The sequence below is a fragment of the Trichoplusia ni genome, chromosome 14 (assembly GCF_003590095.1).
Source record: "Trichoplusia ni isolate ovarian cell line Hi5 chromosome 14, tn1, whole genome shotgun sequence".
NCBI lineage: Eukaryota > Metazoa > Arthropoda > Insecta > Lepidoptera > Noctuidae > Trichoplusia > Trichoplusia ni.
Window position 1 is genome coordinate 5,795,942 of NC_039491.1, and position 25,458 is coordinate 5,821,399.

Here is a 25,458-nt window from a genome sequence, read left to right on the forward strand (position 1 = left end):
ATGTCTAAATTAATATTCATGGAGCTCGCGTTGCATTGTAGCGATATGTTATTAATTCTGATTTATTTCACGATTCGAACTTAATATGGGGTTTTCACATAAAATCAAGAATATTTATCGTTCATTGTTTTGAAAAAAGATTTAACTAAATTATCTCTATGTTACTAAATAGGGATATTCACTAAACGTATAGTTCTTTATAATAGATTTTACATAAACTATCATACTATACTGAGTATGAAAAAGCAACGAAGTGTTGCCAAAGTAAGATATAATAAAACTTTAGTTTTAATATTCATTAAAGTTTCCTATCGCTGTTATACGCACTTCTTATGCAAAAGGAAGTTATAACCACAGTTTAACTTAACCTTGACCGACATAAAGTTTATATTGATTCCAATAAGAATAAACAAATATTAAATGTTAAACAAAACAAAACGTTGTTATATTTCGTTTTAGCCAAAATTAATCTCCATTTTAATATTTTCTGATTGCATGTTCGGATTAAATTTAAATAATTGAAAAAATTGCACAGGTTTTACTATCGGCGCGTTAATGACGATTTAAACGTTCAATTATATTATCAAGGCTCGTTAAGGATGCGGACACATGAAACCGAACTCTTTATAAATTTACGATTTCATTAACCGCCACTCATTACACGGAAAATCATCATTAGCTGAGTATTGTTAATGCCGATGGTGATTAATTTCCCATTTCCCGGATTCCGAATGCTTAGCAAGATATTTTTGGGATTGCACAACATTCGAACTTTATAATTTATTTCGGATGACGAATTGTGGTTTTTATGGTTGTTACGCTGTCGCGTGTTGGCAATTATGACGATTATTGTTTGTATCGAGTATGCATAGTTATGCTCTTTATTAAATTCTATTAACAAAATATTACAGGTAATATAAATGCAATGATTTAGCTATATTGTACAATATAGATACAAAAACACAGTAACAACTTTAATCAAAATCTCTATTTGAAAATGAAACCGACTAAAGTTAATTCCGAATTCATTTTAAGAAATCCTTTCTATACATGTAAAACCTTAATTTTAGATTCTCGGTTATGCTATTAATGAAAATAAAATAAAATAAAATTGTTTTGTTTCAGTTGCCTCAGCCCACGTTCGGCGTATTTCTACGAATTCCCGCCAAGCGGTGAGTACTTTTAGAAAATTAAATACCTAAGCTGATACTCTTGAAACTTAAGATTAAGATTCTTTGTACTTTTTACTTTAAAAGTGAGTAAACGGTTAATATGTTTAATCTTTGACAAATATTTCTTTAATACGTTTTGTGTTTCAAGTTTTTCTTGTGAGAGACATAACGTTAATTTTGTTTTGAAATCTCTTTACTATCTACTATAATGATATCTACTATATTGATGATATTGGCTTGCCATAATATACTTTTTAGCAGACTGAGCGGTTTTAAATCGATCAACAATAATATCTTGGAGAATAGACTTTACAATATGACAGCTTTGGGTAACATAGTCGTAAACAGATATTTGTAGTAACTTATCAAGTAAACTCTGTAATATTCAGTGTAAGTTTTTGGAACATAATTAATTAAGGCTAAGTCTACACGGAGCGACCCTGCGTTCGTTTAATTTCCTGTATGCTTCTTTGCCGTTTGTAATTTATTGAAAGGCAAATATTAGCGAACGTAAATCAAATGGAAAGAAAAACATTGTGCTTCAGCATAAAGCGGAAAATGCGCTATGGCGCCTATGGCTAATTTAAAGACCCTTTAAATTTTAATAACGTCAGAAGGATAACGGGAGTTCTCATAGAACTCCCGTTACTCTCGCTCTCTTTTTAAAATATATGTACATACTATGACAAAAATATTTATTTTAAAAATTAAAAACAAGTGGCATACCTATCTTGTTATGTATCAGAATTAAGAATAAAGACCCCAGTACATGTTTGGATTACTGTATGGTAAAGTATACAAAAACTTAGTAAATTAAATTACTTTAAAAATAAACCAGCATCTTGAGGCACTTTAAGAAATATGAAATTAGGTTACAAAATTTGAAATAACATTCAGGTCTTTACTCTAGAAAATTTCAGGTCATTAAGCGATTAGGTTATTAACAAGCTCATTATAAATCCGTACAAAACACGCGATAAAGTTAAAGAAAAACCAAAAAAATGCCAAGCACTTAAAAGGTTGATTTATTAACATCTAATGTTATAATGTCTAGCCAGACGTGTCGTGACTCAGCTTTTTGTGAACCTAATTTGTATTTAAAAGGCAATTGAGAAGGTTGGAAGAAAGTGAAGTAATATTTATTAGCTTCACTGAAGAAATACATTTTGTTCTTACTAATTTGTTGGTGGCTTTATTTGAACATGTCGGTGTTTTTGATTTATTAGACAAAATTTTGGGCTTACATCATATTTTTGATCCCACCTTTGGGTACCTACCGCAATTGAAAGCTTTTTTTCAAAAAAGCAAAGCCTATTTATTTATTTATTTTATAGTTTTGGCACACACAAAAGAGTAAAAAGAAACTCACAATAACAGAAATGACGTAAACTTAAAATAATATGTTGGCTTTCCCACACAAATGTTGATCCATCAATCAACTCAGTCTATCGCGGTCAGTGCTGGACATAAGCCTCCCCAAATAGCGCTACAAGTCTTCCGCCTTCAGCATCCCAGTTTTATTCAGAAAGAATAAAGTGGTCTTCTTAAATAACGTTCATTTCTTTGGACCGAAACAATATTAAAATACCCCTAAAACGTATGAATAACGTCTGTACACCTTCGTATACGATTTGTTTATTGTTATTAGTAATTTATGACTGTCACAATATTTCAATCAGTTCGCTAACTCAATCATTGACAATCCATGTTCTGAATATTCAGGTCACAGGTTAGTACTATCTTGTAAGGCGTATGGTTCATTGGCGGACCAACAGTGTGTAATAGAACGCCTCTGATTAAATATGTATGTAGATAGATAAACAACATACAAGGTATCAATCAATGGTAAATTGTATGCATACCAAAAACACAAATTCACAGTCTACAATTCTTAAAGGGCTGTATGCTAGTTACTCAAAAGCTCTTAATCCTTATTTGTCTCGGTGATTTAGTATTCAATGTACAAAGGTATTTTATAATAGCCAGTCTTGTGTAAATTGTATGGTATGGTGGAACAATACCTACCGATCAACAAAACAATATCATATTTTATAGATATCTATTAACCTTAATAGAAAAGTACGATTATAATATTTTGTCTCATTAGTACATTTTGTGCTTGACGGCAATCTCCAATCATTCCTGCAAATGACAAAAATAGTCACGAGAACCTCTCTTCACGAGAAAACGTCTTAGTGTAAGATACGAGACTGCGGGTTTTGCACCATCTGTCAAAGAAGACTAGTGACCTTGTAGAAAGGACATGTCTTTATGCTATAGAGCGTTGTTTCTATTCCAAAACCGCAAAAGTCTTCTTTAAGCGCTGGTGATAGGCTCCTCATGTGTTCACAATCATGATTACCTCTATTTGTACAGATAACTGCCTCGGAACTGCGAAGAAGAAAGTCACGACATTCTCAAGGCTGCTTCGAGGGTTGAAATCACATAGGAAAGAGAAACACGGCTCCTGTTCGCCGAAACACACGCATAGTCCTCGACAAGTGCTACCACCTCAACGGGTAAGTATTTATCTCTTTTATAATAGTATTATAGTTAGTATTTATGATACGCAATTTAAATGAAATATGTATGTGTGTGAGTATAATTCTATAGTTTGCTCAGGGGTATTTTTGGTAGTGAATGACTTCATATTTTGTCTTATGATTTGCAATTTATTGGTTAAAGACAAGCCGCTCTATCCAACAAAATGCTCTTGAGTGAACTGTACAAGTACTAATTATTGTATAAACTAATAATAATAGTGTTTATTTTTCTTATTTTTTCTTTTGTTTAAAAGTAACAGGATTGTGTGTGATAAGTAGGATCTTAGTTATGCATAACAGTAACATGTAACTTGGATTGATAATTGTGTCTATTAATTTAGATAATTAATGTTTTGCGTTTATCTTGGTTTTGGAGTTTTGTGGTAAGTGAGTATAATGAAAGTTGTCTACGTAATTATTATTATTTTAATATAAAGTGCCTAATTCTCGATAAAATAATATCTTATTCTAAAAATAGAAAAGCAATTTACTTATAAAAATAATTTGCTTTTCTTTCGTTGCTTATCTGTTTTTGACAGCAATTCAGATAACTTTCTTCTATATCTGCTTTTATAAAATATGGGACGTTACGTAATAATTACGGGACTTAATTCTCTTTAACACTTACTACGTCACCATCGCATTTAATTTTTGATAGTCCATATTAATATATCTTTAGGTACAATAGTTCGAATGTACCTATGTTTTACAGTTTATAACGAAGCGTGGGTGTGCAAATTATGCCGTAAAACGTACGTACAGCCTATAACCTGACACTTCACACCGACAACCAGTACTTTGTACATAGTTTAATTAAGATACCTTTGATACCAAACTTACGTTTCCAATTGAAACGTTGTGTAATTCTGATTAAATCGAATTTACTTTACATTGTAAGCAATAAACTTCTGTTAAATATTAATTCATTCTTTGAAACTGAGATAAATCTTGATAATTTGAAATAATACTGGAAATAAATGGGCTTAAATGTGTGTAAGTTGAATTTTGTAAAATTTTACTTTAAAATCACGTGACGTGACGTGACGTGTTGTAAAGCAAAGATATTGCGTTTTAAATGCTTTGCACTTATTTATTCCGATAAAAGTTTTTATTTAGCTGTAAAAATGTAGCCCACCTGCTTCTAGCACGGTAATTACGGTAATATCCCTTCAGTATCGCTCATTATGTCGGTCTATGGGGGAACGTGTTCAGCTATTAATATTGATACATAAATCCATAACGTTTGGGTAAATCAGCGGAAAATAAACGGAATAACATCAGCACTTTTTTTTTACTCAACCAGCATTTTACACATTGAAAAGAAAACTAAACTAAAGAAATCGTAGTGAAGGAAACCTTGACCACTGTGGAACCGTTAAGAACGAAGAATAGATTATAAAAATATTTGCCTGAAAACAATTGCTTGCGATTTTCGTGAGCCGCCCCACATAAGTATGGCCACCTATTGTCACGGTTTCTCGTTAGTAACAACAACTGTTTGTAACCGAATCTTAGTTTGAGTACACGCTCACGGCGCGGCGTCTGTCTCTCGTTTTTTCATACATTCCTTTTTGCTATCCCCCCATGCACCATTATGTGGATCCGGCGCGACGCCGGTACGCCTTTGACATGCACTCCGAGCAATTAGTATGACGCGTCGTATGTACTCACGTACGTACAATACGTACTAGGAACGCTTAATTTTTTTTAATGTTTTCGTCTTATTTCGGTGCCAAAATTTTTGGACTTTCGGAATTTTTACCTCTAAATCTGTAATCACTATTAGTCAAGTTCATTTTCATGTGTGTGTATGTACTATTATGATACACTTCAATTCCATTTATTCATGCCACTCAAAAGCGACAGTTATATCAATAGTGGCATGCCATACCAACCGTCTCCCAATCGTACAACTGGTAGGCAACAGCAATGACAAGGAAATTCCATAACATGCCAATAACATGCACATACAGAGAAATACACGCTTCGAATACGCAACTCATCTCGCCCAAATTAAGTGCTACATTTTTCCACGTCCACCTATATATTTATTAATCTTCAGACAGGGGAGGTGAAAGGGGGGTTGTACGTCACCGCATGCCTTTTGAGAAATGACGCCTGCCAAAGTTAAGTCGGTTGAGCCAAGCCAAGGCGGTGAGTTATGAACGTTTGTTGAGCCAACGGATAAAGGCCATTAGAGCCCCAGTATAATCCTTATCGGCCAAGTTGCACTTAGGATTAGTCTTGTCAAAAGTTGCCTTTTTTCCGTTTATTGACCGAACCGTGTCCAGCTGTGATTAGGGGATCAGAAGTGGATGAGTCTTATTTGTAATGCTCGCAGGACCCCATTGCTTTACAAAGTTGGAAACTTTCCATTTCTTGTTGAGATTTTTCTGATCACTAATGCACATAAAGTTTAGCAGAAAGGTCAACAAATAGGTACGTTGGTAATTTAGGAAGAAATTATTATTTTGATCAAGTACTATATTTTCCGGTTTCTGAACGTCTCGAAGCCTCTATTGGCTTATTTTTTCCTCAAGTTGTAAATGTCACCTTATAATTTTTTGGCCATTAAGTTCGTTTTCAATTACTTCATCACAACAAGATATAGCTACTAAGCCGCTTATCTTGTGCTGTTTTCATAAATCAGTGTTGCGATTTTAAGTACTGAACACCCATTCCTTTAAAATTAGGTCCAGCCAATTTCCACTGAAGTAAATTAAATTCTGCTTAGTCGCACGCCACGTCATCGCTCGGCGTTCGCCTTCTAAACCGTGGTAAAATTTTATTATCCTTGTTGTTATTTTGCAAAATTAGAAGTTTCAGTTACGAAGATAGATAGAAAATGATACGGGTTTAATTATGACGTGTTTCTTGTTAAATAGTCTCTTGTTTATTTATTTTTCAAAGGCTTTTGTTCCGCTGTGGGACATTTACTGGCCGGTATTAGAATTTTAGCTATATGATTGTAGAAAGTTAACGCTCGTCAAAAATATTATGGAGGTAGAGCGGCATTCCTATTTCAATGGATTCAGCTCTTCATTTGTTCGCTATCGTGATAAGTCTTGTGATTGAGTTTTTAATTAAAATACTTAGAAAACATTCGCACTAGATCGTTAAATTAATTTTAACTTAATGTGCATGTCTAAAGTCCTATAAAATGGAATAGTCGTATAAATTTTATAGGCTATCAATACTGGATATTTTATTAGTTGATAGGGAAACGATTGATAAGAATCCTGAATTATTAATGTATAAATAGATTTCCAAGTACTGTTTATAGTTAGGTATATTATACGGTTTTTAAGGAATACTGTAATATCTTAGTCACGCTCTTTAATATGGGCAAATATTATTTCAATTTTAATGAAAAAAAATACGACTATTTATAGTTCTCAGAGTCAACAATAACTTACTAGTAAAAGTAAAAAAAATGTACTCCAAATCAGCCAGGAGTTACCTACTTAACAATAAACCCGCCAACAGATGCAATAGAAAAAAATAATCCTGCAAACTGCAACTCACTGCTTAACATAATCCCTGAATCTTAATAAACTGCACGTTTGCTTATTATTTGTAGATTTCCTTACTTACCTCGCTATGATTAATTTATTCATACTAGCTTAAAAACCCTCGTATTTTATTTTATAGTTTAAACTCCTTTTTGATGAACTCTTTTTAGGTAGTACCTGCTAGTTAAAAAGAACATTGGTTTTGGATTGTGATTGTGGCAAGTGAGTAAGCTAAATACGACGGCCATCAACTTTTCCAAATCCTTCTATACTTCCCTACACCTCGTTTTATCTTTCGCGAAGTGCGATCAATCCGGTTTGATTACAAAAGTTCTTTTAAAATCTTTAGATAGCTAAGTTAGATAACTAAACCAAAAAATAAATAAACTTTAAACGGTTCAAAAATAAGGCGCTCAATTCCTCGATTCCCGTGCCAATTCTGCAATACGATATGCCAAACGTTATAAACTGCATTTAGTCCAATATTTGTAAGAAAGCGATAAATAACAAAGTTATCATAGTATTGGTTTCGCATAGTATTGGCACATTGCCTTATACTTCTTGTGGGTATTATTGGTCCGTGTTTATGTGTATGGTTTGTTCTCTATAGACGGCAATAAAACGTTATAGTTGCTCTACGGGCGCTTTTACCATTCGAAGACCGTAAATACAAGCATCTTGTATCGATAAACGTGTATTGCACATTGCATTGTTCGACAATTTGGTAGTATGGGTTACAGTGTTTAGGCATCTGTTCTTAGAACTAAAATAGATAGCTTTTGATAACTTATTTGCGTTCAATGTGAACGGGGTAGTAGGATTAAAAGTCTAAATATATGAACAGTTGATGCATGTTTTGATGAATGAAAAACGTCTCCCTGGCAGTAAATGAAGTAGATAAACGCGTTTTGACAATAATATTTTTAGTTTACGCTTTTTTTATGCATCTATTCACTTAACTGATGCACCGAGTATTGATCAACCAAAAGCGGCAACCAGAATAGTGTCCGAAATAAACTAAATAAATTAACACGGCGGTTAAGTGTTTCGGTGTTTGTCAGGCATTTGTGGTGGGATTGTTAAATCATTTCATTATCAATATTTGCTAGACTTGTTATGAGCAATATATTTTAACGTGATAATCATGTTGCTACATATTTTCCTTATGTATTTTATTTGTAAAATTTGAAGCTGGACGATTCATAGCTTGGGAAAAGACTATTAAAAAGGTTAGCTGGAATACGTACCATTTTTCAACTATAGCCTAGCGGCTTTTTTGCCGAAATCAGTTCTTTACATAAGCATTTAACAAATTTGGTCTAAAGTGAACAGGACGACAACACGACTGATGCACCTAAACCTATGTCCTTTGGATGATAAAGATCATTTGTGGTAATTAGGATTCTTTCTTACTGACAATGTATTTCAAGCATAAAATATCAAACAATCATGCATAATAGCACCGAAAACTTCTCTAAAATGAAATTTCCGCGACATATTTTGTCACAAGCACCGTGTATTTCGTTTTTCGTGGAAACGTCCAGTAAAGCAGATTATTTCGAGCGCGCAGCCCTAGCTGCACCGCATTTATCAACTTTACTGTTGTTGTGTATTCAGAACCATTGTTTTTGACACAGATTACTTTCCTAGCACGTTTAGCAATGAAACTTGTATGCAAGTTCGTTTTGAATATTTTTGCATTACTTATTAAATGAGTTTAACGGCTTCGAGTAGGTACTTTGCGGTTCGTTTGAAAGTTTTATGATGTATTCTGTTATCTGAAAAGTTTGGTTTTGCATCAAGAATTAAACCTATGGAGCAATTTTATTAACTTTTATAATACAAATTATTGTCTTCTATGCAGTTTCATTGCATAAATAAATCAGGTTATACATCACATAAGAACATAAAAACTGTTTTCTGTTACCGATGTTAACACGATATATTCGTGTTTCAATCTACAATTTCCAATTAGTTTCCTCCCAACATTCACATTTGATAAAATTAATTATTAATTCAATATCTATCAATGCTTGTCACCAATTATCGTGTCAACTGGAATCCAGAAATACAATTTAAGTTTGCCAATCAAATTTGAATTTTATTGCAATATTCATAGAATGTTTGTTTATTTGTAATTCATAGTTGTATCACTCAACAAGCGAAAATCATGTTAGTGTCAAGTTAAATATTGATTGTGGCGTTGATTTATTTCACTGGTTGACATAAATTAATAATTTAACACTATTTGAATACACCTTATCGTTATTATAAACATTAATCTAAAGTTCGCTTAGCTTTGAAATAACTTGCAATATTGTAATGAATTAGTTCTTTTTTCCGGCTAGATGTTAGGACGTTTAGAAGTTTTATTTTTAATTTAATCATAAGTTTTCTTGATTGATAACTGTTAAAAATTAATTGCATATTTAAAAATCATCATTTCAATGACCTTGTTTCGTGTAAAACAAATAAAATAAATTAATATCGATGTCGTGTGTCGACAACGCGAATACTCCAAATTCAAAATTAAATCCACACGTTAACTCAATCACAAATTCTGTACCAAAACCATTAAGCCGTCAATAGCTCGCTTCAAAACATAATTTTAGAACGATATTTTCGAATAAAGAAAACGTGTGTGACTTTGATAAGGGGCCAATAAATCGTGCAAGGTTCGAGTTTGGGGCATCCGCGCTGTCGCATTATAGAAGCTCCTATTGTAGGCTATTCGCATTATTCCCTTATCAAGTGGGAGTTAATGGGCGAGCATTGTTGGTCCTATGATTAATTGATTCGTACGTACATGCTTTCATTGTGATGCAGATATCCTTAGCTTTTTCCTTGCTTAAGTGAAAATGATAAATTGAAATCCATTGTGTCTAGTAGTTGTGACGGTATGAGCGTATGCTAATTAGCGCGGTGTGATTTTGATTGTTTACTTTAAATTTGTTTGTACAGACAATAGTGAATTATGAATGAAGTTGGAGTTGGTAAATATGGAATAATAGTTTCGTATCCGGCTTGTAATGGAATGTTAGTTTTGTAAGTTCGTTTGTGTGATTTAGTGAAGTGAAGTCAAATAATAAGGTAGTGGAGGGTATCCTGAGTCTATCCGGCAATATCTAAACACTTTTTAGTAGTATAAAGTACCTAATTTAATGGTGAGACAAAGAGCGATTTGTTCGGTGCAATTCAGAAAATAAATGTTCAAAATTCCTTTCCTGTCGACTCAAAAATTCTTAAAGAGTGTTAGTAAAAAAGGACGTATAAAATGGCGTAACTATAATGCATTACGTTCATAATTTCTACAAAAATGCATTCATAACTCTTTCGTAAAAAGCTCTTTTGAAAAAGGTATTCAACACAGGCATTTAGGTGCCAACGTTGAATAATCATAACATGCAATGCACACTTTTATAACCACGTAAATATATTTATGCTAAAGATTAAATAATGGTCTTGTAAATGGTCCTTATGTGTATTTTATACTGCGTACATTTTGCTTTCATCTTGAAAAATGGAACTTCTATGAAGTACTTTACATAGACAAATTTTTTTTTTTAAATTTTCATTGCTTATGATGTTAAATGTGGAACTTTTTTATGGATATTTTAGTGCTGGATTTAGTGTAAAGATAGTACGTTTTATTACCGCTTAAATGAAGTACCTACCACTCACAAAACTTGGTTAATACCTTTTAAAACTGTATTTACACTAAAATTATGAAAACTAAAAGTTCTACTGAGTTCAAGCTATAATTTATCATACCGTCGCTTTCGCGAGAACGGTGATTCGTGAAAAAGTTTAGACTTTTCAAAGTAGCTTACAGTGTATTTGCGAAATCTTTATGAAAAAAATGACTGGCTGATCATATGATAAATGATGGAATTTTTACTTAATTAATATTCTGTTTTGTGAATGACCTAATTAGCATTTGATAAAGATGCAATGAAAGTGTTTAGCTTAACATACTACCACTACGTACTATTAATTTATCTAAGTTTAAATAAGCTATGATGATTGTGCCCTCCGAAATATGTATAATGTATATTTTAGATGATTATTTAGACGTCGATAGCCACACAATAAAAATACTTACGCACAAAAAAAAGCCAAGACTTGGGCTCAAAATTCCAAATTTCCTACAGGTTGATACGCCGGACAGCGTGCTACAAAGTGGCCTAGGCCTTGGGCCTGGTCCCGACACGGCCTTAAGATCCATGGTTGACCCGAGAGACTATGACCGCCTCCGCTTCTTTCAAATGAGTGCCGCCCAACCAAACACCTTCGAAGAAACTATTCATAGGGTGAGCATTCAGCACATTTTCCTACTTCATCTATGACAGGCAGAGCTGGGAAAACCCATTAACCAATCTTTTTCTCCTTGATCTTACTTCATAAATTGACTTAAACTCCAAAATTACTTCAAATAATATCTGAATCATTATAAAATACACTCATTGAATTAAATGATTTAATTACAAAAACCTACTTTGATATAGAGATTTAGTGAGTTTTTTTCTATTAAGTTTTCCAAAAGGTAAAGTGAATGTGTTACTCGGACCCATACAAATAGCTATTACCGAACTAAAAATAGAAAGCTCTGCCTCTCATAGGTGTTTGAGGAAAATGCCGCAATCTGTTATGCTCTGGATGGCAAATATTTAGTATATTTATATTTATGTATAGATGTACTCTCTTAATTCATCTTTAGGTTATTTTTATATAAAATTTGTACACGTTTTGGGTGGCTTCTTGAATATTGTAATATTAAGATTTTACTATTACTTAGATAAAGTTTATGATATTCCTAAAGCTTTTTAAATTCATTTTATACTTGCTTACTTTAGTTTTTAAAATATTGCTTCTTTGTTATTCTTTATGTAAGGGTTTAGTATTTTTAAATAATCTTTTTTATGTATTTTTTTTCACATATTTCACTTTGTTATGATGTTGTAAATTGTGATTTTATATAAAAAGGTATGCGTTTGCCAAACAGAGTAATAACAGACTTCAAAATTCAAAATCTCATTGATCACATTTTGGCTTACTTTATCGGCATGCTCAAAGAATTGGAGGTGGCTCTACAAACGGATCTTATTTAAATAAATACTGTATTATTTTACCATTTTTATGTACCTACATTTTTCTTTATTTCACACAAATATTATTTCTCCACAGCACCGTAGTTTGGCATAATTTGCACGAAATGATTCTGCATGTAACATTACTGAACGAAGCATGTAATGCACGATGAACATCATGTTATTCTTTAAAAGATACACAAACCACTTATTTCGTTAAAATATGCACTTTCTGTTATGTTTTGCATTCATTCTAACGTTATCATAATTGTTTTCAGGGATTCTAAATGATTATTTTGTACATGGGATATAGGATGTTATTTTTTCGTTAAACTTTATTGGCAATATTTTTGTTACAGTTAAAATATCAAGAAGCAATGAAGAAAAAAGATAAACTAGCAAGAGAACAGGAGGAGGTATGATTACACTTTGTAACTATCCCCGAGCAATACGTTAATCTTTTCATTAAATATTCCCTAAAGATTGAGATGTCATTGCTTTAGTAGAACGTCACAACACGTTTCTCAAGATCGCCTCAATGTAGCGTACATAAATGCAGTATAAAGTTCCCCGTTATTTACGAAGCGCGCATCCAAAAATAATCTGATGGTAGCCTCGCACCAACGTGTAATCTCCTGTCAGGCTCAACCATTCGACGCACCTACCGAGCCAAGCTAATCGTGCCCTAATCTCGGACTAAGCCTATTAGAGGCAGTTGTATCGCTTCCCTACGAAACTTCAGAAACCCCTTGCTCAGCACATTTCACTCGTAAAACTATGGGTCGAACTTCGGTATATTGTACATTGAAATTTTACTGTTTCAATAAACTGTTTGCCGCAATTCCGTTCAACATGGAGTGAGTTTTGGGAGTTTTAATAAAAATATTGGTAGCAAATATTTTAATAAAAATAATATTCTTACACCTACAGCTGTGTAGCGAATTCTCGTAACACATTCGTTCCTATAACCCGAGTAAACTATACGGAAAATGTTTCAAACAAATGTTCATGTTTAAATTTTCTCACAGCATGTTTCGGTAAAATTTTGCTTAAATCTCATTTCCTAGAACAGTGCGACACGTAAATCCCTTTCGTGTATAAACTGCGCCGTCTTGGTAACTAAGTGTGCATAAATTAAGTTAATGTTCAATACTTTTCTACTTACGAGGAAGTGGTCCTTTTATTGCCCCCCGTGAATTATTATCGTGTTCACGAATTCTGGAAAATATTTCCTTTGAAAAATATTTAACTACATACTATTGATCGGCTCACGGTTCGTACGCAACTGTTGGAACTGAGTTACGATTTTGCTGCACATGTGTTTAAATTTTGGATAACATAAGCTCAAAAGCGACCAGTAAGTTTGTGGAGCGAATACGAAACACAGAATGTGTATAATAGAGATGTATTCACGTTTTTTAGGGTTAGGTTTACCTTTTATAGTGCGTGTAATTTAAGCCTATATTTTTGTTTCTGCTATAAAACGTACGTGTAGACATGAATAAAATCATCTCATTTGCTTAGTAAACCCGTAAAGATTTTATATCTCACTCGAAGGCATTGCTGTTTTACACAAGGAAACTGGAATGAACTCGGCGGGTGGGAAAAATTGCAAAATCCAAAAATGTTTAGGCACAATGTAACAGACTCGTGAAAATTGCTCATTATTTTTAAAATTAAAAATTTCCTATCTTGTTTCTTCACTCCCCTACAAAATAGCTAGCTCAGTTTCGCTGTAAAATTAAAATAATATTATCCTCTTTAGGGGAGAATTTCTCGCAAAATATTCAAAACATCGGATGATGTGTTGAGTGGTTTTGTAAAGTATTAATTTTTGTTTCAGATATTAAGAGACATAAGACATGGTCTTATGAATATGGGAAGAGACGGTGTCCGAGGGCCTTTCGGAGGTATGTTTTAATTCTTTGCATATAAACCTGTACAAAAACTTACTACATTGAACATGTTTTACAAATTATGCTTATGATTTGAGTTCCTAATTAAAATGTCATTGTTGGGTTTTTTATAATTGAGCTGTACATAAGCAGTAATAACAGTAACATTTATAAAACTTAAAATATCTTAAATAGTGTTAAGGCGGAAATCTTCTAAATAGATATTGATTGATTTACCCCTGTTTATATTTAGTTAAGACTATATTTTTCTTTGCTTTTATGGGATTTTTAAATTCGGAACTTCGAAGTAATTTAGCTTTTACACTATTTAATGAGATATGTAGTTTTACAGTTTGAAAGTATTCAAACAATCAGATTTATTAATTTAAGTTATCGTGATTACGCATGTTGCTTGCACGTTGTTTTGATAATATATTTAGGATCGATGTTTAATCAATTTATTGCGGAATGCTTGTTTTGATGATGATCATTTTTCACGTTGACATTATTATAATCATTCGGTATGCTTTCGATGTGCAACTATCATTCATAAGATTTTTTTTACTGGAATCATAATTCGTACGAGAATTCCTTAATTTTAACGTCAAAAAACAAGCGCGTTAGAATTTTGAGAAAAATAAAACAAATAATAAACACAATCACCTTCATTCATTAAAAAGTTTTTACTTTGCGACAAATGCTGAATGCATGTTCTGGAATAAAAATGTTTTGCAACCACGCACGGCTTACGATGTTCGTATACAGCTTTATCTGCAGTGTTGTCAGTGATTCGCCACTATATGGAAAGCATTTTACGGTAAACTTTTTTGGCAATTTTGTTAGCACGTATTTTTTATTTGCATTACTGGAAACTGAATTAAATTGATATGTGGTCAGTGGTCTAATAGAGAGCTCGTTTACAGACGACACGTACATGTACGACGACGAAGCGCGAGGCCTCTCAGGGCGAGGACATTGGTACGACGAACCACCCTATGAAAGTGATCCTGAAGATTTTCTAATGGGAGCTGGATCGCCGGCAGCGACTTTTCACAATGGAAGAGTTTGTTTCACTCTCAACCTCCGAAATGAACCAAGTGGCGAAGGTGTTATTTCTCTCCGAAGCGCTGGCGATATTAGTGTAGCAAGAACCCCTCGGAGGGGATTAATAATTCCGCAGAGTGGCCCCTACCCAACCACCGTGATCCCCTTGCGAACGGCAAGAGATCGGGAGAGTGGAGATTACGCGGCATCCGACATCCAATCTATAGGCTCAAGATTATCTGGTATCTCTTTAGATTCAAATCGGTCCGAAAGAGAATCCAGACGGGGTTACAGGCAAATGTCTGGATATCGGATAGGTGTCGATCACTTATCTCCAGCTTCATCGGACTACGAAGATCAAGAAAGTGAAACAGATTCACAACACATAGCCACTGTACACAAGGTAATTTAAGTATACTTTATTTTTGTATCTTTAATTATTTTATTTATGTTTTATATTTTGCATAACGTAAAATAAATTTGCTGATACAAATGTTGCTTTTAATTTTAATATCCTTTGCCCAATTAACAATTTTATCACTTATTCCAGTCAGCTGAGGAATGTGAAGGCGTGTCAAACCTGGCAGGGAAGGTTCGAGGTCTAAGACAAGACGTCCAAAGAAAAATATCAAGATTAAGACAAGAAAGGGGCCCAGAAGGCAGCGATAGGCGAACAAGTGGCGACCATGCGTTTCCATGTTCTAATAGTTCTTTTGAAAGTCTTCCCAGCGGATCAGGCAGTAGTGAGTGGATTTATTGAGTTATTCGTTTGTGTTAATATAAATGGTTTTGTAAATAAGTTTGTCTTTCCTTTCTTTCTGCTATAACACCCCACGAGTTACTTACAGATACCTTTTTGTATTATACTTAGATCCCAATTTTATTTGCATCGTTACCTAATCCTACTAATTGCATCGCAGTAAATTACTAAAACTACTACCTATTCACAGTCGAACAAAGATGTACACAGGTATTCTACTTTCAATGTGTTGGTCGTAGACATTGGAATTTATTTTATTTGAGCCTAGAATATTTATGTACAGGCACACAAGCATTGGTTCGCGCCGGTAGTAATCACTCATCTCTCTCGGCAGAAGAAAACATAGAATTAAGTCCAGCCGGGCGGAGTTTACTCGTGCCGCAAATGCTGTGTCGGGCTCGGGCGCTTGTCGATTACGTACCCAATATTTATGAGAAAGATGCCCTGAGATACAAGGTAAGACGACTTAATACCAAAGCGTGCTTCGTTGTCTGCAGTTAGGAAGGAATTTCTAACAACCTGTTATTTGTCAACAGAAAGGAGACATCATAGAAGTAATCAACATGAACGCGTCCGGTATTTGGCGAGGAGTACTTAACAATAAAGTAGGGAACTTTAAGTTTGCTAATGTAGAAGTTCTATCTGAAAGAGACACGGTCCGTTCAAGATCATCTAAATGGTGCAAGAGCCGAGAAAGGTTATGGGAAACGCGACCCCGTACTGTTGAAGAACTATTGAGAAGGATAGATTTACTGGAGTATGCAGTCGCCTTTGCAAGAAATGGATATGAAGACATAGAATTATTTAAGGAGATCGAACCCTCAGATTTGGACTACTTGGGAATAATGACTCCAGAGCATCGAACACGCATCCTGGCTGCTGTACAACTTCTGCATCAGTTAGAATGTAAGCTATAATAATGCTTCTAAATTCTGACATTTTACATATCTTTCATAGTAATCTATACTAGTTATTTATAACAATATAACTGTCTCAGGTGCCGAAGGCGAACCAGAAGCTGATGGAGGTGGCTCAAGTTCAGAAGGTGGTGACTCTCCTTTCGGGAGACGTCAGTTTCCACGAGATTCAGGATGTTATGAGGCAGGAGTCGGAGTTGGAGGCGTCCGAGTACGCACTTCACCTCTAGTCCACAGAGCTGATGAGCCAACACACAGGCCACCAGATCCAGCGCCGCAAGCGAAACGTTCAATCCGTAGACGACAACCAGATGATGCGGAATGTGACAGAATTGAAAGATATCCGGGAACTGGCACTGAAAGGACAACTGTCCGAAGTGGCGGTTTACCTGGCGGTGCAAGGGACGATACTTGTGAATCTGATCATCGACTCAATGTTGTCAAATTTGTAGCTGGTGGCGAGCCGTGTGCGTCTGAGAAAAGTAGCGACTCAGGGGTGAGTAGTTCGTCGTTAAGTTCTGCTCACCCCCACCGTCCCTGAGCGAGGCCCTCCGCGCCCGCGCTTGCCTAGGCGCTGGCGCGGGCGCGTGCGCAAGCCGCGCAACCGCCCGCACCCCCCGCCGACACTGAACCATCCGCGCCGCCCGCGCCTGAAAATGAACAAAACTAGCCAAATATTTTCACCGCACATAAAATTTAGTTTAGAGGAACAATCGTTACGTTACGCATTTTTTTGCAGTTTTATTATGTATATTTTTACTATCATAAATCAGAAGGTCACATATTTCATGTACATTACCTGATCAACTCGAAATAAGACTGAAAAATAATTTCTAAATGAGAATGGAATATGTCAGTGTTACGGGCGGTGCAAAAAAATAAGTGTGGGTAAACTTCTATTTTGGAAGACATTGATTAAAATGGACTTTTGTCTTTGGGGCATAATGGTTTACTGCATCAAACCCACAACTAATATTCTTTGTGAAAGAACTTGTTACTTAAAGACTGACCCGAGTTTCATAGCATTTTCATATGCTGTAATTTTTATGAAACGGTTAGCAGTTAACTTTCTATAATGTATAATCACTCTTCCTCTTTGATACATGTATTCAAGTAATAAAATGTGAACGAGAGATTGATGTCAATAGTTTCGAATGAAAACTGATTTTAGAAAGGAATAATTATTATAAATTGTAGATATTTTATTTAGGTTGCTTGTTACGATTTCACATGCGGATTTGAAATCGCTTTTTATCATTCCGTCATAAATTGGAAAGCATATCATAGATGGCAGCAATTTATTATTATATAAGTTGGTTTTAATTCATTAACCTGTTCAAAATACGAATTAAAGCTTTTTGTGAGTTAGCCGGTCATTTTGTACATAATTATAAGCTTTTATTTTTAGTTTACGTAGTGATAAATGACATGTAATCTTCAACTGTAGAGTGTAGCTGTCCTGTTGTACTTTATCATGATACGTACCCAGTGCATAAAATGTCCGGGTTATGTCCACATTCCCCAGTGTGAGAATGACGATTCATAGATTGCGTATTGATTGACTTGTGTATTTTTCGTTTTTACGTTTCTTGTGTTTATTTTGAACAGATTATTTTAAAGGCTTTCATGACTGTATTTATGACTGTATCTAGGTAATATTAGCGGAGGCAGTATGCCATTCGCGTAAGAACCGGGGCGTTGGAAGCGCAACATTAATAGCAATAACTGTAAATACATAATAGATAGGTTAATTACTATATGTATGTTGATAAAAAAGTTTTTGTAATTGTTTAAGAGAGCGTTATGCGGTAAGCCGTATGTACAGATAATGTAGTGAATCTGTGAAATTTTGAATTTCACCCCGCTATCTTCCGTGTCATGGTAAAGCAATTTGACATATTTTACGATCTTCGCACTTGTGACTGGCCTGTCGTAAAATTGTAACCACTGTCAAACTACCGATGAAACAAAACAATATTAGATTTTGTCACAGAACTGGTTGCGTCACAGAACTTTCCCGTTCACCCATTGTAATAATATTACCTTTCTCAAATGGTACGTACAAATGTGGATTTTCTTTAATATTCTTCGATAAAGTGGATCTGTCTTGAATATGAACGGTTTCATGTATAGCTGTATAAATGTAAAGATTACAGTCGATATTTGTAACAATTACCATTTACATGTAAAAATTAAAGATTCTTTCCTATTTGAGCTATTGAAATCAGGTCGCTTTTACACAAATGATTTTTTAATTAATCATCGAATCTGGTAATTGTTTACGTCTTTTCTTTTCCGTAGGCTCAGCCTTTCGTGTCAAAATTGGGCATACCCGACTGTCCATGGTAAAACGTGTAAATTTTGTAAAAAAATATTTCTTACACACTTTTCGAATACAATCGTGAACTAGTCCGAACTATTGAATGTATATAGTTAAATGTTTGTTACTTGTATATTGTAGATAGAATATATTTCTTTTGAATTGTATATGCAATGAAATTAATTCTTTATTAAAAAACAATGTTAATTAAAAAGATAATTTATTTATAATCAAATTTACGTTGACTATGCTCAGGTAGATGTGAATTTATTCATAGGTTTTGTGGTTATAGAGTTGTTTTTAATACTTGTGATGATAATAATGATTAAGCTGTATAATTCACATTTTCTTTTAGTTCCGTTAGTCATACATCATTAACGGTGCGTACTTTTTGTAGCATTTTTTTAAACAGACCTTATGTGTAAGTTAACTAATCTGTTTACAAACATGGATTCTAAATAAATAAATCCGAAAAATACTCTTGCATTTTATTTATCGCTCAAACGAAAGAGGTCTTGACAACTGCGTGTAACTTAACACGTATTAAAACACTGCTCAATACAAGTGTTAACTTTTCCCAAATAAAATAATAATAAACATAAGTTGATAAATTGTAATAACTCCAAGTGTAATAATATGTTTAAAGTACATTAATTCTCTTCAGACAAGATACATAATCTTTATAGTCTCTTTGAATATAGTATAGATTAACAACAACGCAAAATATTTTATGACAGTCCACTAGAATATTCAGCGCGAATTTTCGTAATCTTAACAGAACCCAATTAAGTATACATGAATCAAGAACAGGCTGCTATAAATAATCCAATAACTACAGTTAGCGCCTGGCTATAAGGAACTACCACCAACTCTAAAAGTTCCTGTTGTTAAAGCGTGATAGAGCTACTTTGCGTAGAGCGCCATCCCTCTTCCACAGTTACGTTTGGGTATCTGATATCTCAGGTTTACTAGATAAATTATTCCTAACTATAAATCTTTGTTACTAAATCATACAAATGAATACATAAGAAATAACTTGTCTGAATAAATAACAGGATTGATATAATCCAATTATCAATCTATGAATTTAAATTTTCGTTGAATATTTAAACGTCGAACTGCAAGCGATTAGAAGTATTCAAAGATCTGTTGATTAAAACTATATTGTAATGTTTTGAAATTCGATTCATGTTGATACATTTTATTAAATACTGGCTGTTGCTTGCAGCTTCGCCTATCTGGATGTGGGTTATAGTTGCAAAAACATTATTATACTTCAATGGAACACTCCATTATAGAATAATAATGTACTACTAAAAGTAGTCTATAGGATAATCCAAGGTGACGGCTACATCCATCCCGAATTTCATCGAAGTCGGTCCAGCCGTTTGGAGCGTGAAGAGGTAACAAGCAAACACACATACTAAGAAAAACACACAGTCATATTACTTCGCATTTATAATATTACTATGATAAAACTTAAAGATGGATTTAAGATTCGATTTTATTCATATCATAAAATCTTTATTATCATTGCCGCATAGTCAAAGCAAAATAAATCTTCACTTGGAGAAAACGGGGTTATCTATTTCATAGATACTGAAATTTAAAGCGAGATTAAGATAAAGTCTTAATCCTTAGAATACTTAAAGAAATGGTTCGCAATTGAAAAGCAATTTAGGAGAAATTATTCCAAACTGTAGTTCTGCAACATACCAACAAGATTGAGACAGATACGTTCTTGTATAAATGTAACTTTAAATGTAATTTCGAGAACATTGTAGGCGGACATCGACTTACAAATCGCAATAAGTAAATACTGGTTATTCAATAAATCATTCTAAATTCTACAAGCCCCGAGCTATCATAAAACTCCGTCAAACATCTTGATACACCCATATCTATTAACAAATGTCATAAAACAAAACTTGTTTACTCAATACCGCAAGCTTTCATATCTTATCTCACTTAATAATGAGAAGCACTTAATCTGTGTCATACTATTTACTTCAATAGATTGCAAATCAGTATTTCTGCGTGGCCAATGGATTATCGATTTGTAGAGTCGTTAAAATTGATTTCACCTTTAGTATTCTTTTGCACATACGACATTAGACTTTATGATATTGGAATAGATGCGAAGATGTGTAAGCAGATGTTGTATTGAATTTATTTAGAGATAACAAGCAGATTCACGGTGCTGTGAAGCTTGTGAATAAATATCGACTGTACATCAATGTTGAAGTGCGTATCCACTAGTTGGCATTCATATGAACTATTCTACTACGAAACGTATTAAATAAACATTATATTCGTCGGCACACATACGTATTCAATATGATATGTTGATAATAGTAAGCTCAATTACTCTTCCCTATTATGTAAGTTTATGGCTATTGAGTGTTTGACCTGTCATAACTCAATATGACATTTTGAAATAATCTGTTTATATGCAATACAATGTAACCACAACATTTATTAAATAACATAAGATAATTAAACAATCTGTACCCAGCGACACAGTCTCAAACTAGTAAATCTTGTAATATGAGAAACAGACCCAGAACAAATGATTGTGCTCATCATACAAATATGTGTCCTATACAGGAATTGAACCCATGACCTGTAAAGCAAACAGGGCAAGTAACCAATAGACCAACAGGCCAGTTGAAAGAAAACAAGGAACAAGAAAATTTACTTATTAAATATTAGTACGTACTTTTGAATACCTTTAGACAACTCTTTGTTGACAAAATCTTGCAAAATCTTATAGTTTATAGTGAAACCCTGACTCTTGAGATTAGTTAGTACGCCTGTGTTTCAGAAGTAAAGAATTCTCATTTTTATAACAGGTAAATATACTTTCAATACCGACAATATTTATTAAAACGTTAAAAGAACCGAGCATTTATCAAATCACTGTATCTACGAGTTCGCTAGGAAGTTAAATATAAAAAACATAATTCTAACTCATCCTGTAACACAACTACATTAATTAGAGATCTCTACAACTAGATACACAGATGTTAACTTGACAGTAACAAGTGTCCATTTTTGCGACCGCAAACGTAGATGGATCGCAGCGATTTGCAGTCAGTGTACCGACTCTACGCGCAATTATACAAGCCGATGACTTATTATACCTCACTGGGAACCTTATATCATGCGGCGTTGAATATTTTTTATTTCTCACGGAATGTAAATCTTGTGGAACTAGAAATTTCTGTTTGTTTCATTCAAGAACTTAAGTAGCTTTCTTACAACTTGTTTTATCTTCATAAATAGATTTACTGCGGTTATCGTAGAAATAGTAAAGGTTAATAGGTTTTTATGAATAAAGAAAAGTGATATTAAAATATGAATTGGCTTTTGAACTGTTTGATTTTAATTTTAGAAAATTTTCAGTTTTATCCAATTGTAATACTGAGAGTCCATTACGATGGACCAAAAATACAGTTCGGTGTAAGAAGACATATTGTTATTTTAACCATACGTGTTTTAATACTAAATCTGTTAAACTAAGTTCAAGGCTTATACTGGATCATAAAAGTATTAGTGTCAAGTCTCAAGTACACTACAACTCTACTGCATAGAACATACATTTATAATACTAAAGGCACAGGAACCAAGTTACGACTAGCGCAAAATTTACGGTGTCCATAAACGTCCGAATGCAAACTGTATGACGGGAACAGCGAACACAAACAGTAAAATTTGAAATTAAAGGCGCTCACTTTGTCGTAAATTTTGGATGGCGGCCATTTATTTTATTTACAAAATATCAGTAAATGCTTTAAAGAGTTATTAAATTAAATAAAATTAGCCTTCATAAAGTAAGAAAGGAGAACCAATTTTATTTTGGCTTCACTGCCCCTCATCTCAGTTCAAATCTTCTCCGTCTATTTTAGAACAGATACACCATTTTACAGACGCCACATAAAGTAAAAATAAGTTAGCAAAATAGCTTAAATTACTTCGAAAAGAACAAAACACTACTTTCGATTAAACCTCAACAACAACCTACCCTAATATCTATTACAAACTCCACACAATATATTGTCGATATCTACGCGTGGAAGCTGTACTATTTAAGATGCACGCTCATGGTTCGCACGCATTCCAACACGCGAATTCGGTCGCGACACTTTACGCGCATATCGCCTACTACAGAATAAAGGGTGTGCGTGCAATATTATCGCTAATGGAATGTGCGCGGCTCTTGTGAATCTCGTGAGCACTCACGTGTTGAGACGACTAAGCTTCGTCTGTCAACACTCTTACTTGAGATAAGCGCGTTTTGACACTTGTTTTTTTTTTATATTTAATCCAAATGGGTCAATTAACAACTTATGGTATATATTTAACATATATTAAACTTAAGAATTGATTGAATTGAAACATTAAAGTGCCCAAAGTAATATATTAAGTGTGTTAAACACCCTTACTGATTCATTGTGACCATTTTTTTCTTCTTTACTTAGTAATTAGATTTAAAGCTCGCACATTGACTGTATCTTTACAGTATTATTATCGTGCAGTACATCTGTATTGACATTAACGGCGTGACTGTACCGGTATCTTAATAGTTGTGATGAAACGGTAAAGTGATAGGCAAGTAAGTTGGTAATCACGGAACTACGTAAGTACCAGTTTTGTGTGGGTGTGAGTTCATTGTTAATACAGATCTATGCTTAGAACTCTTTGAAAGTATAAAATATAAAAACAGCTGATCGTACACGAAATATTAACAAAAAGATGTTTATTAATTGAAAGAACAGCAAACTTCGCAAGTGATGTATTTCTTTCTTTAAAATTGTCAAAAATATTGAGGTTAAACAACGTATCTTAAGGTTACAAATATGAGGGGTGATTTTTTTTTTGTTAAAAACTTATGAAGTATAGGTTTTGTGTCCTATTTGAAAGGAATCCTCAGTGTAGAAAGTTATCGAGCAGTCGTGAAAAACAACACAATTGAACCAAAACAAAAACAGTTCCATGTAATTCTACATTAGGTGTAGGAGCTATTGCAATCAGTCACAATTTTGTGATTACATATACTCTACTAATGACGGTTATTTATATCGCAGCGGGTCGTTACTCAACTCGGCAAATTAGCTTGATAAGTCACAGTGGTACCTAGGTACTTCATATATTCTCAGCTATTTATTAAGGTATCAATTGGTCTTGAAATCGACATAATATTTGTTATTGTTGTTAAATAAGAAAAGAGGAAAGATGTGTATTTGCGAAAAAAAATGGTCGAACAGCTAAATTGTATAGTCACAAGAAATACTGGGGATTCGATGTCGGTGAGACATTGGTCGAATCTGTAAATTGTTTGACTGACTAAGTGAAAACGAACACTTAAACTTGTCACAAATTGGTGACTCCAGACAGATATTAATATGTTCTGTGATTTAAATTATTATAAAAAATTACAGAGACGAAACAACAAACACCTTGTACTTACCTCACTTTATTAGTAGATAAACTATTTTGAACCATGCATACAAAAAAAAATGCGAAAACTTCAAACCAAATGGAACAGTGTACTTAAAATAATAATGCGAGTACTAAAAACGAAATGTGAATTCGTTTCAGTCTTAAGCACTCGCTTATTATCTAACTGGATATCAGGTTACAGTAATATAGTACTACTTTGTCTGGGCCACAACCGGGGTGTTCAGACATGTTTACCTGAGCGAGGTATGTGCACTGTAATTAACTTTTTATTTTCACACGGCCAGACCACCAGCATAGTCTGCCCTTTTAAACAGCCAGACGAATTGCGAATACACCTTGTTGTGTATAGGTGTTATACATAAGACAAAATTCTATATAGGTTTTATTCATTTCATTTATTAGTTGCTAGTCTAACAGCTGATTAAATTCCTCCCGATTTAAAAACTTTTTCTTTCTTCCTCCCCATGTGTCTTTATCATGAGCAGGGAGCGACAAGTGTGGTAAAAACGAATACAGGTCATCCCGCCATTTCTGTCTGGGTATACCTGGCTGACGGTGGTTTGTACGGAACCACACGGTGTTATTGAGTACTCTCTATTATTTAAATTCGAATAAACGTAGCCAAAGTGTTAGTCTAACGTATCAGCTGCTCCCATAACAAATTTTATCGAAGTCGGTTGTGCCGTTTGGCATAAACACTCGACATTCTTTCGCATTGATATATGATGATATGTGATCATCCGAG

General features: G+C 33.9%; 1 protein-coding gene across 7 annotated transcripts in view; it reads left to right on the plus strand.

Moving 5' to 3' along the window:
* Window positions 1-19,728, plus strand: part of LOC113500414 — a 107,783-nt gene extending 88,055 nt beyond the window's left edge. For 2 of the 7 annotated variants that reach the window (XM_026881178.1, XM_026881174.1), the window contains exons 4-13: window positions 1,126-1,172; window positions 3,549-3,691; window positions 11,379-11,537; window positions 12,674-12,730; window positions 14,158-14,224; window positions 15,133-15,656; window positions 15,804-15,996; window positions 16,282-16,469; window positions 16,550-16,919; window positions 17,011-19,728. In XM_026881178.1, coding sequence (XP_026736979.1) covers window positions 1,126-1,172; window positions 3,549-3,691; window positions 11,379-11,537; window positions 12,674-12,730; window positions 14,158-14,224; window positions 15,133-15,656; window positions 15,804-15,996; window positions 16,282-16,469; window positions 16,550-16,919; window positions 17,011-17,471 — 2,209 coding nt within the window. In that variant the 3' untranslated portion in view covers window positions 17,472-19,728. The remainder of the gene's footprint in view (window positions 1-1,125; window positions 1,173-3,548; window positions 3,692-11,378; window positions 11,538-12,673; window positions 12,731-14,157; window positions 14,225-15,132; window positions 15,657-15,803; window positions 15,997-16,281; window positions 16,470-16,549; window positions 16,920-17,010) is intronic. The other 5 variants (XM_026881176.1, XM_026881177.1, XM_026881179.1 and 2 more) reach the window with 5 other exon arrangements.
* Window positions 19,729-25,458: the final 5,730 nt, after the last annotated feature.